At 37.6% G+C, this 13824-nt stretch overlaps 1 protein-coding gene across 1 annotated transcript in view; it reads right to left on the bottom strand.

The window, feature by feature from the left end:
• The window catches only part of WDR26 (WD repeat domain 26), a 29205-nt gene that overhangs the window by 1048 nt on the left and 14333 nt on the right, over window positions 1–13824 (bottom strand). Inside the window, exons 7-13 of the mRNA XM_065833532.2 lie at window positions 12248–12386; window positions 7823–7963; window positions 6348–6467; window positions 5428–5573; window positions 4838–4916; window positions 4149–4278; window positions 1201–1386 (exon numbers count right to left, since the gene is read on the bottom strand). Of these exons, the coding sequence (XP_065689604.1) occupies window positions 1201–1386; window positions 4149–4278; window positions 4838–4916; window positions 5428–5573; window positions 6348–6467; window positions 7823–7963; window positions 12248–12386 (941 nt within the window). The remainder of the gene's footprint in view (window positions 1–1200; window positions 1387–4148; window positions 4279–4837; window positions 4917–5427; window positions 5574–6347; window positions 6468–7822; window positions 7964–12247; window positions 12387–13824) is intronic.

Here is a 13824-nt window from a genome sequence, read left to right as displayed (position 1 = left end):
AAGATTCTTAAACTGCTAGATATTATTCTGTGCACCTACAGCTGTGTGGAAGTACTGCTGTCAGAAATCAATTTCCTATTGTTTTGATGATGGCATTTACTAGCTCATTTTCTGGAGGAACTAAGAGTGAGCAAGCAGCTAATGGGAGAAAAACACAATGGTGAGTAAAACCAACTGGAGGACAGGCTCTGAGTCCTTATGGGTGTGTTCAAGGTGTTAAAAAACAGGAAACTGGCCAGGCTGGTCCACCTAGTCCAATACCAGCAGGAGATGTGTCAGAAAGCCCAGGAGCAGGGAGAGGAGGTCATTCTTCCTCTTAATGCCCTTCTAATTTCCAGACATTTTCGCCTAAGGGGCATTCTGGACTAGAAGCATTTACTTATTTAGTAGCACCCAATGGATTTATCTGATTACTTTGTCCAGGTTCCCTTTGAACTCATGTCCATGCCTGGTATCCATGAGGTCCTGCGGCAACATGATATACTGCAATTCATTTTAATGTTTATTGTAAATTAGTGACAGAAGCCTATAAACTGCAGAATAAGCCACCAGTGTTCATCTCGCTACCAATTTGGGGGGGAGGTAAGAAGAGCTGCTAACAAGTGGGCTTTTTGGCAGTGAAAAAAGTTGCATCATTAAACCAAGTGGCTCTCTTGGACACAGATGGTTGCTGAAGTTTTGTACAGATTTCACGGCTGGAAACTCCACTCTCTCCAGATGCCAGAGATTCCTTTTGTAAGCATTGTAATACCATTACTCAACTTGCAGTGTCATCAGAATGCATAATTTAAATTTTAATAACACTGTATGTTATTAAACCTCAAGCACTGGATGCAGTATTTTTAAGATATCTACATAAATAAATTAAAATAATCCTGAGGTCTTACTGACACCATAGTTTTCCACAAGGCCATGCCAGAAACTTGAATATTGTTCTGGAAATATCAGTTGTTTCCTTTTTATTCCACAAATAACTCCGATAAAAATCAACAGCCATACATTAAAAATAAAAACAAACGAAAAACAATCAAACGAAAAAATCATAACAATACTTTTTTTTAGTAAAAGTAATGATTCTAACCCAAGAGTTAAAAGTATTATTGTATCTTATTTATGGTAAGGAAAATCAACTGAAGCAGCTGCCTTTGATGTCAGCTTTTAGTGATTAGAGAACACACATACAACACAAGAGTTTTTTACCTTCAATATCCTGGTTGTCTACGAAAGGCGCTGGTCCCCATATTCTAACAGTGCCATCATCAGAGGCGCTGGCCATCATGGATGGAATCTGCGGGTTCCAGCTCACACAGTTAACAGTACGTGTGTGCCCTGTCAGCTCCGCAATTGGCAGCTCGCTACGCTTGTGCCAAATATATACTTTGTGATCTAAATAAAATACGCATTTGAAAAAAACACAATCAGAAATATTGTTCTGCACAGGCCAATCTGTCATATCAAATAGCACTTCCATACAAGCTCTCAGCAACTAAAAACCCATTAATGTTGTAAAACTCATGTCTAAAATCCACACCTGTTCAATGTGCAACAGCACTAACAAAATTTTTATTCTAAAAGTGATCAAAAGAATTCAGATAAAGTTCTTCCACTGAGACGCACATTCACATTTAAGACTTGCAAGCCTATTACCCCTAGTATTTGAAGAAAAACATTTTACTACAATGCAAATATAAATGGCTAAAGAGAAAAGCCAAATTAAAGATATGGAATTGTACTCTTATTCAAAAGAAAAGTCTTGCAGATTATGCTTTTCTTTAAACAATCATATTTACAGATTAGCACATGCATTATAAAGTCAAAATAGCGAAGCCAGAATATTTACAACGATCACCTGTTGATGAGTACTAGGTAAGATCACTATTCTATAGTTCATGAAATACCATCCTGATACTGAAGACCTAAAACATTCCAGTGAAAGTGCAAACAGAGCAAATGAGGGAGAGCAACACAGCTTAATGTCTCAAATTGTGAGCTATTCTTCTTTTTGACAACAATTAATTCTTGTGTGGTAAAGACAGAGATTTGTACGTATTAAAGTAGATGCAATGAACAACCCTACGGATCTTATTATGTGATAGGAAACTTAATTGCTTCTAGCAATGTGCTAGAAATAGACTGGTGAACTGGTCAGACACTCCAGTGCAATTTTTAAAGATGTGTTACTGCTTTATAACCAACTATACTTAAGAATAAATGACTAAAGGTTTAGGTTTTTCTCCCAACTGCATACTAGCAGCCTTTAACATGTCTGTGGGTTGACCTCGATAGGAATGTCTTTGAATATTCCAAACAGAGCTATACAAACCAAACAAGTATGTATTGCTAGTATTACAGAGAAGCCTAGTATTTAGGTCTAGCATATAAAATGAAAGTATTTCCATCTATTTGAAAGGTTTTAACTTGGATGTCATTCTGAAGGCTTGGCAAACAAACCAATTTTCCTCTATTCCTCCTCCCAACCCCTTACAAAACAAATTTGCTCTCTGACCTACCTGCTAGAATAGCTTCACAGAACCACGCTATAACTCAATTGTCTTTTGCTGAATCAACTCATTTGAGTACAACACCTTTACACAGGCTTGTATTGCTGCAAACATTCTGGTTGTGTTTATATTCCACTTACAATTTCAAGAGACTGCATATCCACGCTATTCATCAAACAACATGATTCACACTCTGCTTAAACACTGGACACGCAAGCCTCTGCTGTCCGGAAGAATCAAAGCCTAAACACAAACCCGTGTGTTTTGGTGCTTGTCAGAATTCTTGCATTTTATTTTGGACAAAAAGAAGTTTGCTAGATTAAGGCAGCATTCAATTTCCTTCTCAGGAAAGAGACCACCGTTTTCTTCCTATTGATTCAAGTGTTAGAAAAAAGCCTACCTCACCAGCAACATACCTTAAGTCTAAGAGGTTATGACAATGTAATCAACCTGTTAGTTTTTTTTTTTTTTTTTAAAGGGCTATGACAACGTGATCTGTTATTTTGGGGTTTTTTTTGCTTGTTTTATTAAGATACATAGACTTCCACAGTAGCTACATCTGCAACAATTCAGTGCAAAGAGGCAACAGTTTCAGACAGTCCAAATCTAAACAGGACAACCTCAGTTTCAAGTACCACTCTGTAGTTTTTAGACAATGGGGATAATAATGACTAAATAAACAGAGGAAAAAAAGAACCGGTTCAGTGTAGTATCTACACCTACCCATGCATGTCAGTAAGGCTCAACACAACACCCTTTGGGTACTCAGGTCCCAAACCAAGAACCTCGCTCAACAATGAAGAGGATCACACTGCATTGGAGGAGCTGCTCTTCAGTCGTTATATTCCACCGAGTATTGTCAGAGGGTGAAATTTGGCTTCTCTTTACATGTATTTGGTGTTTGCCAGAAAAGGATAGTAGTAACGTCCTGGCCAACCTTATTTTCTAACAGCTCTAAGCTACACAGTGCTAACAGTGATTGCTTACATATTTCAAGTGTAATTCTTAGCCCTGCAAAGGCTTGAATCTTAAGTGACCTCCCTGGGAGGGAATGGTACGACATCAGTGACACAACAGAACCAATTCAACATGTAAGCCATTAAGTAATTTCTATTCTTGCCACAAACAGTTGAGTAAAAACATACCACAAAGGCTTTGAACACCAAGAAACCCTACCAGACTATGTCAACAACTGCTTAATTTGAGACTACTCTTTCCATAATTAAGCTGATGACTCTATTGAAATTAAAATAACCTTACCACACCTATCTCTTCAACACGCAAATGAAGCTGTTACTCCCCAGAAGTATTTTTAATTCAAACCATAAGCCTAAGTATCGTACCTCAAAACGAAAAAGCCTCAAAAACACCCCATCCACTTCTAAGTAAACATATGAAGATGCTTTTGCTTTAGAGGAGCAACCCAAAAGATTCATTAATGCATTCTACTACTACCATCCTCTCCAAAGATTATTTCAGCTAGCACACAGTTATTTCTCCAAGTATGCCACAATCTCAGTGCTCCTTAAACTTAATGAACCAGTTCCTTGCTTTTATAGATGACAACTGCTAACAACAACATTATAAAAATAAGGTAAAGGAAGGATACAGTGTTCCAGCTTTCTGCACAAAAGGGAATGTTGTTACCTTCGCTGCCACTCGCGATGAAGTCTTCATTATGACCTCCAAAACACGAGTGAATTGTGTAAAATCCTTGTGTAACACCTTGATACTTTCTCACTAAAACTCTGTCTTGTAAATCCCATAAGTGAACTCCCTGGGAATAAGTATAAAGAACATTATTTTATCATTAAACATTATTTGTTGCATTCTTTTGACACACTAAAAGATCTAAGTATTATGAAAGTATATAACTTCTGGCAACTTCAGTACTGTTACTAGATCAAGAGAGTAAAGATATACTAAATTGTTAGATTAAACTTCTTCCAGTCTGTGGTCCCTTCCATTCTGAAAGCTCTTACTCAAGGTTCTAAAAGTATAACTAACTAAAATAAAATCTAATTCTCACATGCCCAAACATGTCAACCTTCCACAATTCTTGGTATACATGGCTTCTCAACGCAATAGCCAGGTATTAATAAGCAATAGCACATATTTCGTAGTATGAAACTCTTGACAATAGATCAGTCAAAAGAAAAGTCTCAAGGAAAATACTGCCTTCTTGTCAGAGAACGCCATGCTATATTTATGAATATTAAAGCATTACTATTACATGATATACAACTGGTTAATAAACATTCCAAATAAAAATATTAAAAACAGGTAGCAGTTGCAAGCAGATTTATTTTTATTTCCGTTTATCATCACCAACTCACCTGAGTTGCTACATTTAACAAAGCTAAACGGCCATTTTTTGAAATAGTAAACGACATAATAGGGTGATCTTCTTGTACTCTGAAAAGATAAGACACATCAGTGTTAAGACTACACTTAACCAATGATGCAACACCAAAACAAAAGGCATGTCCTGTCTCTGTAATTATCAGGGGAAGACAGCTCTGAAATTGAATTTAGGTATGTCTCTATGTCAGTACAGGCCAGGTCTGCAACAGTTTGCTTATACTTATGACAAATCCCAAGGCCAAATGGGACTTCAGATCTCAAAATGCAGCTCCTAAAAATCTACTAAAATATGCCAGGAATCGAGAAGACAACACCTCTCGATGACAGAAGTGTCAAAACATCCACAAGAAACCTAGTCCAGTGCTTAAGAAGTTATTTCTAATACTTGACCTAATAATTCTTGCTGCAACTGGAACTCGTTCTTTTCCCATGTTGTTCTCCTCTTCCTTTAATACTGAGAGCATTTTAATAACTTGTTTTCCACCCTGCCCCATAAACCCTTCCTCGGTCTTCTTCTGACACTAAGAACCAGGAATTCAAAACCAAAGAAAGAGGTAGTTACATGTTCCTGTCTGTAAGATCCTCAAAGTTATAACCCCGAATTCGCTGGTGTGTGTCCGATGCTAGAACAGTTTTCCCATCACTCAAGCACCAAAGGCATTGTACTCTCACCCCTTCCCAGGAGTCAAGAAGATTACCATCTAAATCCTGATCAGGAAGAAGAAAGAAAAAAGAACCATTAGTCTCAGACTTCTGAGGACTTGTGACAAGTATCTTTTTAACCTTCTGTTCAAACAACTGGTACAGAAAGCAATCTTACCCTGTATAAGAGAAGACTTAATGAATTCGGACTTGGTTGTCTTAACTGAGGCTTTTGTAGGTATCTGTCCTGTAAAGCTGAGAATCCCTCTCGTTATTTCTTTGTGCATGACACAGGCGATTTATGTCATGTCACCTTTGCAGTGAGTGAGATTTGCATACTACACTATTATTCTGGGCATACTGCACTATTATTCTGGGCACCAATTCAGATGACAAATAATCAAGGGTACAGTGAGATTGTGTACCACCACCCAAAATAAACACTAGTCAAGTAATGAGGGTTTCAAATTTCTGTTTACACAAAGCAAAGACAGCATGCAAAAACTAAACCAGACATAGTCAAGTCCAAATTCTGTGGAATAAACAACATTTGTGGACAAAGGCACTACACTTTTGAACAGTGTATTTTATAGAGCAGGTAAGAAAAAAATTCTCATCCCACAAATCCTCCTTTAGGCAGATAAAAGATGCTTGAACCCTTCAAACTGCTACATACAAAAGTGTTGCTAAAATACTAGCATTAACGTGTTGCTTCTTTGAGTTACAAAGGATTTGAAGTTTTAGTGTACATACACGTGAAAAAAAATCAAAAACCTCAGGTTTGACTACGACAAAACTTTCATTTCTTGATTTTCAATGGGACGGATGCAGAGAACTTACACACTGATAAAACTGTCCACGCTGACCTCCCGTTACAAAACGCTTCCCATCAGGATTCCAGGCCACGCTTGTTAAACTGTCTTCATGAGACTGGCTCATCTTTGTCCTCAGCTCCCCAGTCTTGAAAATAAACAAAGGCAACAAGGTCTTCTAGCAGAACCCTTTCCCAAAAAGGTATCCATAACTTTAATGACACACATCATGTTTGCAACTGCATATATTTCAACACATTTATCAAAAAGCAACACAAACCTATGAATAATGCAATAAAAAGGCAGAACTACTTCAGCATCTCCAGTGACCCTGGACTTTATATAGGACAATTTCTTTTGTCCATCAAATCTGGACAGATGGACTACTCAGTGTGTCAGACAAGTGGCAGATTATGAGTAAAGAGAAGAATTCAAACATGTTGGAAGAGCACTTGAGAGAGAAGCCACACAAAACGAAAAAAATCCAAACATGGAAATGTAAGGAGACAGGAGGAGACTAAAAACAAAAAAACACACACAACAACAACAAAACAGAAAGGACAAAATACATTTCACTAAAAAGTTGAGAGTATCAGAGTATTTAGAACATTTTCCTCCCCGAGCTGGGAGTTCTCCACGCCAAAAAATTAGTTTTCATCCCTGGCTTATACCACTTTTGTTTCACAGGACAGACTGCCAATGAGTGGCTTACCATTGTCAAAATAGTAAGGGCTTCTCTCCATCCCCCTGCGCCAGCTCTAGTGCTCTTCACCAAGCCAATTTAGTCAATTAAAGAGGAGAAAAGTATTCCATGGGTGAAAAAAGGAAACTCTTTGTTTTAGGAAACTAAATTACTTAAGAGTCCAAGGCAGCAATAAAGACTATACAGCCTGCAACTGAAGCAGGGGAAGCTTTCCTGTCAACTCAAGTGCCCATAAAAATCAACAGCAGAAAAGGATTTTCAAATTAACAGAGAAAATAGCAGAATGCCCTAGTGTCTGACTGAAAGATGAAGTTCTGAAATCAACAAGAGGGTTACACAAAGTCAAAATAACTTTCATCTTTTACTTTTGATATTTGTTAAAAATCTTGAATAAGCAATTGTTCCCCTTAGATGATAATTCTGCCCTCTTTCTCTTGATTAATTTACTGTTCTTCTCTTCAGTAGCTCTCTAAGATCCTATGGATTTATGCCATCCCTTCTCAGAAATTATCAGTAACCAGATAACACCAGAATTGCTTCACTGTCCCAGACACTTAGACTTGGACTTTCATTTCAGTTCTGTACAAACCAAGTACAGAATTTGTAGGCTGCCATAGTCATTTTCTCAAAATTGAAGGGAGGTGCAGAGATCAGCATCTCTTCTTTACACTCCCATCTTTGCACAACAAGTCTGTAGAAATGACTTCTTTCAAGCTTAACATAGATATTGAAACAAAGGCAGGCAGCTGACCACAAAGTTCTATTTTTTTTTTTTTTTTTTACTCTTAGTCACCACTTACTTGTACATTCCAGAGCCAAAGCTCAGAACAATCATCTGGGCCACAGGCAACAAGATAGTTGTCATCTGGACTCCAAGCAATATAAGAGACACCATACGCATGACCTTCTAACGTCTTAAGTAGTTTTAGCTGGTGAGTATCCTGAAATGAGAGATTCTGTTAAGGCAACACAAATTAACTCCTTCTAGATTTCACACACACAGTGTATCCAAGTACAGCATGTCAAGTTTGCTTTATGCAACTTGGCACCTGCATTTCACAAGATGCATGAATAGGTGGAAAAGCAGTTGCTAGTTTGCAGAGTAGGACCATTAAAAGTGTCCAAATTTCAATGTGCAAAACAAGAACACTTGTAGGTATTTTTGTTTTAATCTTCTGTGATTCTGAACGTGGAGCTCTCAAGATCCCATTGTGTACAGAGTTACACTTGCTTTAGTACGTATGATTTCCGTAGTGTCAAGTCTCTCTACATCTACTGGAATACAAAAGTTCTGTTATCCATGATTTACATTATTAAGTCAATTTCTTAAAAGTAAAGACATGCTGGAAGCCTATCATGGTTAAACAGAGAACCAAAACCTTCAAGTGCCAATGTTTTTATAAACTGGAATGTATCTTGTGTATGCTGCTCAAGAAAGAAGTTTTAAGAAAGGTATTTTTAAAAGCTTCCTTGAGAGGTGTTCTAATTTCCAAAGTGTTCCCTACAGCAAGCTGTTGCATCTTTTCTGCCAGATTCCATGAATGAAACATACTTTGCTCACTAAGGGTATTTTGTATCACCTTTATACTACAATTGTTCTACTGCTGCCTTGTCAGAGGAAGTCAACTTCCAAGCAGCTTATCAGAATAAACAGGACAGATAGATAATGGTAAAACCATACACTGGCTTCCTAAATACAGAAACGTGCTTCAATACAGTATGAGCAGCAACTCTTAACAACAACATGCATATACAGAAAGTAGAACTGAGCTATTTCAACTGTTGACAATAATTTTTGTGAAGTTTCTTAGAAAGGGGCAAGTGGATTTTCCTCCCTCCCTGCTCCCCCACACTCCCCTTTTTCTTTTTCTGCACAGGGGATGTTTATACCTCCTACTTCTCTTCAAAATGAGTGAGTCATTTGAAAATCTAGCTTCATTTCTCAAGTTGTCCCTTCTCTTTCTTTTGTTTTAGTATTATTCAGCAAAGCACCTCTTGATTCTAAAGAGAAAGAACATGGTCAACAGAGGAACAGAGTGACACAAAGGAGTGTTTCCTGGGATCAGCTGCAAGGGACTTGGTGACTGTCAGCTGGCATGCAGCTTTGAAGGTTCTGCTGGCTAGAAAAACTAACTTCCTTAAAAGGAAGTGAGCAAAGAATAATCTTCAAAGCACAGAAATAGACAGGCAAACAAATGGACCTCCTCAAGGCCCCTCTTCCATTCTAATAATTAATGCTGGTCTGCATTAGACACTGCTGTGTCTGTAGCTACACTGATCTGCAAGGAAACCAACTCATGTTTGTCATCATCTCACATTCTGGAGCTTGCCTGCAACTGATGTATTTCTTTTTACATCAGCATTAAAGCAGCTTGTCACTTCTCCATCACATATAAGACTCCTGAGGAGCAAGATGGATAGGAACTTCCTCTTCTAATGACAGGACTCTGGCTGTTCTCTCTCACACTGCTCTCATACTTCTCTCCAAATACAGTAAAATAGCTATACCATGTTTTGCTCTAAAACAGCAGTCAATGGTATTTCAGGAAAACATCCCCAAATTTAGTTCATCTCCTTCCCACTCACCACTAGAAGCAATCTCAGCACTTCTGTCCCTTACATACAGCTTCACAGATTTTTGTTATGTAGAAGAAACAACTACTTTGGTATCAACTTAAGTCTGACGTAGTTAGGCTCCTTGGCTGAGAAGCCAAAAACCTGTCAACAGTTTTCAGAAAGTACAGGGGGGAAAAAAAACCCACAACATTTCTGTAAGGAACAAGTGAAGGGAAAGCTCTATCAAAGAAGATGCGTGCCAGACAAGGTGATGCAAGTACTGTGCTTACCTTTGTGCTCTAGAGATTCTGCCACACTTAGTAACAGTTAAATAATACATTCCACACACAAACCTAGTTCACTCAAGACATTATTTAATGTTGCTGAGTCTGCATAAGAATTTTGAAATGAACAAATGAAAATGAAAACAGAAGCATGGGTTAGGACAGTTTAGAGATACAGCTGGGTCTTAGAAAAGAAATAAGAAACTCATGGCATGAAACAAAGAAAACCTACAGAAGCAGTGTCATTACACACCAAGAAGGGAGATAAAGAAAAGGAGAAATGAAGGGTTCTCAGACACATGAAGTGCATGTGGAAAAAGAACACTGTTTATTTTAAACAGTGATCTCCCATCACTTTCCCAGCGGAGTTGGACAGATGTTTCCTTGTAATTTATATACATGGGTAGAATAACTCTAAATACCTAAAGCCTTGGAAACCTAATTAAAAAAAAAAAAAACATAAAAAACCTGATTCAAAAGACATTATCAACTGTTACAGGAAATGTGCGAAGAATGCTTTGCCAAATATGAAAATGAACCATTTGAGTTATGTGGCCTAATATTATTTAGGCATCCACCTCCTTGAGACTGTTTCAAAGTCAGGTTGTTTGGTTTTTTGTTCTGGTTTGGTTTTTTGGGGGGATTTTTTTGGTGTTGGGGAGGCTGTTAGTTTGGGGGTTTTTTTTTTGGTACTCAAATACCAAAACCAAAACCCTTCAAAACTGCTTTCCCACTAACTGTTTATTAGAAATTTTGTTCCTTTAGAAACCCCTTGGCCAAAAGGGTTGGTAGTCTAAGACACCAAAAATATTTACTTGGTTTGATTAACCAGATATTAGCTAACAATTCACTACAAAATGTACTAATCAAGATGTTGAGTATTAAAACCCATCAACATAAAAGGAAGATGTGCCTCTACAATCAAGTGACAACTCAACAGCAAAAACATTCTATCCTTAATTTACTTCATATTACTCGTTTGTTAAAACAAAACAAAGCCAACAGATCATTTCCTAAATAAATAAGTCATCTTATGCTGCTACGCATCTCTTGGCCCAGAGCACACCAGCTCCAGCCGCAAACAAACCACACCAGTTCTATGCCTGAAAAATCCATAGCACTTGCTGTTAGTTCAGAGGCTACATAAAACCCTGTTCTATGTGCATAATTGTTAAGTTCTCCCATCATCTTAATATAAAAAACCACTCAAATTATCATAGAATAGTTCAGGTTGCAAGGGACCTTCGAAGGTCATCTAATCCAACCCCCCCCACAATAAGCAGGGACATCTTCAACTAGGTCAGGTTGCTTAGAACTATGAACTATACAGCTTCCTAACCTGTAGTTGAAGAAAAGGTTTAAGTTCAGCTCCCAAATCCCACTAAAAGCCAGTACAGAACTGCAAAAACCTTTTATCTTCCGCTTAATGTACCAGTTTGCAGTTGTGTGGTTAAAAAAATATCTAGGAATTTTATTTTTGATAGTGTTTTACAAGCACTGAAACCTTCAAATATTGTGTGCATACTTTCAAGTTTATTCGCAATTGTTATAAAATGTATGGATATATACTTCCGTATCACTTCTACAAGTCAATTAAAACAGTCTTAGATTCACCACTCAATCTTTTTATTTACGTAAGTATAGCTATGGGTAGGAAAGATAAGTCTTGTAGCTGTAGGATATTTCATGTAAGAGAAACAGTGCCACAGATGGGTATCAAAACCTAATACCGCAGTCTGTAAGAAAATGGATGGGTACACTTGATTTGTCAGTGGATTCTGACAAGTGTTTAGATTTTTATCTCAAGACAAGACAAATCTTACAACAGCAACCAGCATTAAGATATGTACTGATACAATTTCAGTTTAACACATACCATTTTATTGCTCAGAAATAAAGTAATAAATGGTGAAATGGATATTTAAATCCAAGTGTACTAGGAGTGACAAACTAACAGAAAGGGGTTAGTCACATGCATCAGATCAGAAGCGCTCTTAGTAGGAGTGATTTAGAAGAAAGGTTCCTCATTGTCCCACTCCTTCCACTCTCACCCGATGCTTCTCAAGGCCTTCAAGCCAAGCAGCTCCCTTGGAGGGCACCAGCAGCCTTGACCCCATGGTACTGGTTAGGCACACACAAAGTTCCTGCCTCAAAGCAGTCAACAGTTCAAGCCTTATGCTCAGGCACCAGGTTTCCAAGCATCCTCCTTCACTAACTTAGACTGACCACGATCTTCAGTCTTCTGTGTCCCAGAGAAATACCCTTGTCAGCGGGCTACAGTATGTTAGCCTGTCCTACAAAAAAATCAAGTCATCCTAGCAAGATAAAGTAGAGGGGGAAGGCAAAGACAAGTCATACACATTTTAACACATGTTGCACACTTACTGGATCAACCTGCCATATAATAACGGTTGTGTCCTTAGATCCCGTTGCCAGTTTAGTGCCATCATTGGAGAATTTACAGAACCACACTTCATTACAGTGCTCCGTTAGTATCTGCTGTGTATAGCATGGGAACTGTTTCCTGGGAAAAGAAAGGAATGTATTTTCAGATTACTACAAAAGCAGTAAGATTTTTTTTTTAAAGCAAGATCATAAAAACTAAAACTTTTTTAAATGCAAGACCAGACAGCTTTGAAAATTCACCTATCAACAACTGCTTCAAGTAAGTACAGAATGAAGTGTGTTTTCTGGTAAAAAGCTCGCACCACCAAGTGATTGTAATTAATTGTAAGAACTTAGAACTATTATCATTCCATTCACATAATTTGTTATGCTTTCATATAATTTGGAATAAAACTGACCTCTTTATGAGCATAACAATTTATTAGCACACGCTTCTACGATGTATAGAAAATACTGCAGTCCAAACCTGTTTGAACCCTACATGCAAAGTTTCAGGTACATGTGAAGATTCTGTAAGTACTTAACTCAGTTATATCTTGCCAAAATCTTTCGAAGCGATTCTTACATAAAAGCTGAGTAAAATAATTGTCTTGTTTCTTTTTCTTGAATGTGATCTTGCAATAGGGTGTTTCTTTGCCTTCCTTTTGTGCCATTTTTCACTTTGCAGAGTACCACATACAATAGCTAAGCATAACACAATACCATTATAAGCTTTCAACTTTAACAGTTTTCCCCTCACAAAAACTACATTATTTTGTAAAACATTCAGTGTTTATAAAAAAAAAAAATTATAAACCACCAAAGGAGAAGAGTCAAACATTTCTGTAGAACCACTATTTAATCTTCCAGTTACACACTGAGAAAAAGCTAACAGTCAAAATATTAAGTTAGGTAGAACTGCACGTAAGTTTTACTTTATTTACAACTTGCCCACTGTATAAGAATTCAATGGCTAAGCTAAAATAAATGTAGGCTTTTACATCAGATGACAGTTTCTACACATAAACCTACAGTAACTACAAGCTCATTTTTCAGATGCACTAAAAAGCAGTCTCTAACCATGGACACTTTCTTGAACTGCAGGGATCCTGAAGTGGTTTAGTTTTATGTTGAGTTTTCACGGTGCTCTGTGCAACAGGGCAACACAACTCTCATGGGACATAATTGTACTAACGTAACAATTACAGTCTCCATGAACATACACAGTTGTACTTATCACTGGAGATAAACTGGCCTAAAAAACACAAAAGACACCCACCACAAAACAAACAGCAAATAAACACCCACCCACAAAAAAAACCAAACCAAAACAAAACGAACAGCAGCCACCTACTTCCTTTAAATTTGTATTTTACAATACAGTTTAGTGGTAGCCAGGCTGACAAGACACCTGAAAAATTACTTCTTACCAGAATCTAGAAAAAGTTCCGCTTAACACAGTGTCTATATCCTCTTGATCCATTTTCTTTTACCAGAAGATGCCTCCTAGTCCATGCTTAAAGGCTATGAAGCACCACTGAACAACCCTACAGCCCTCATTTTCTGACTTATGGTAG

This window comes from Patagioenas fasciata, chromosome 3 (assembly GCF_037038585.1).
Source record: "Patagioenas fasciata isolate bPatFas1 chromosome 3, bPatFas1.hap1, whole genome shotgun sequence".
Taxonomy (NCBI): domain Eukaryota; kingdom Metazoa; phylum Chordata; class Aves; order Columbiformes; family Columbidae; genus Patagioenas; species Patagioenas fasciata.
Note: the sequence above shows the minus strand (reverse complement) of the source record. Positions and strands in the feature narration are given on the sequence as shown.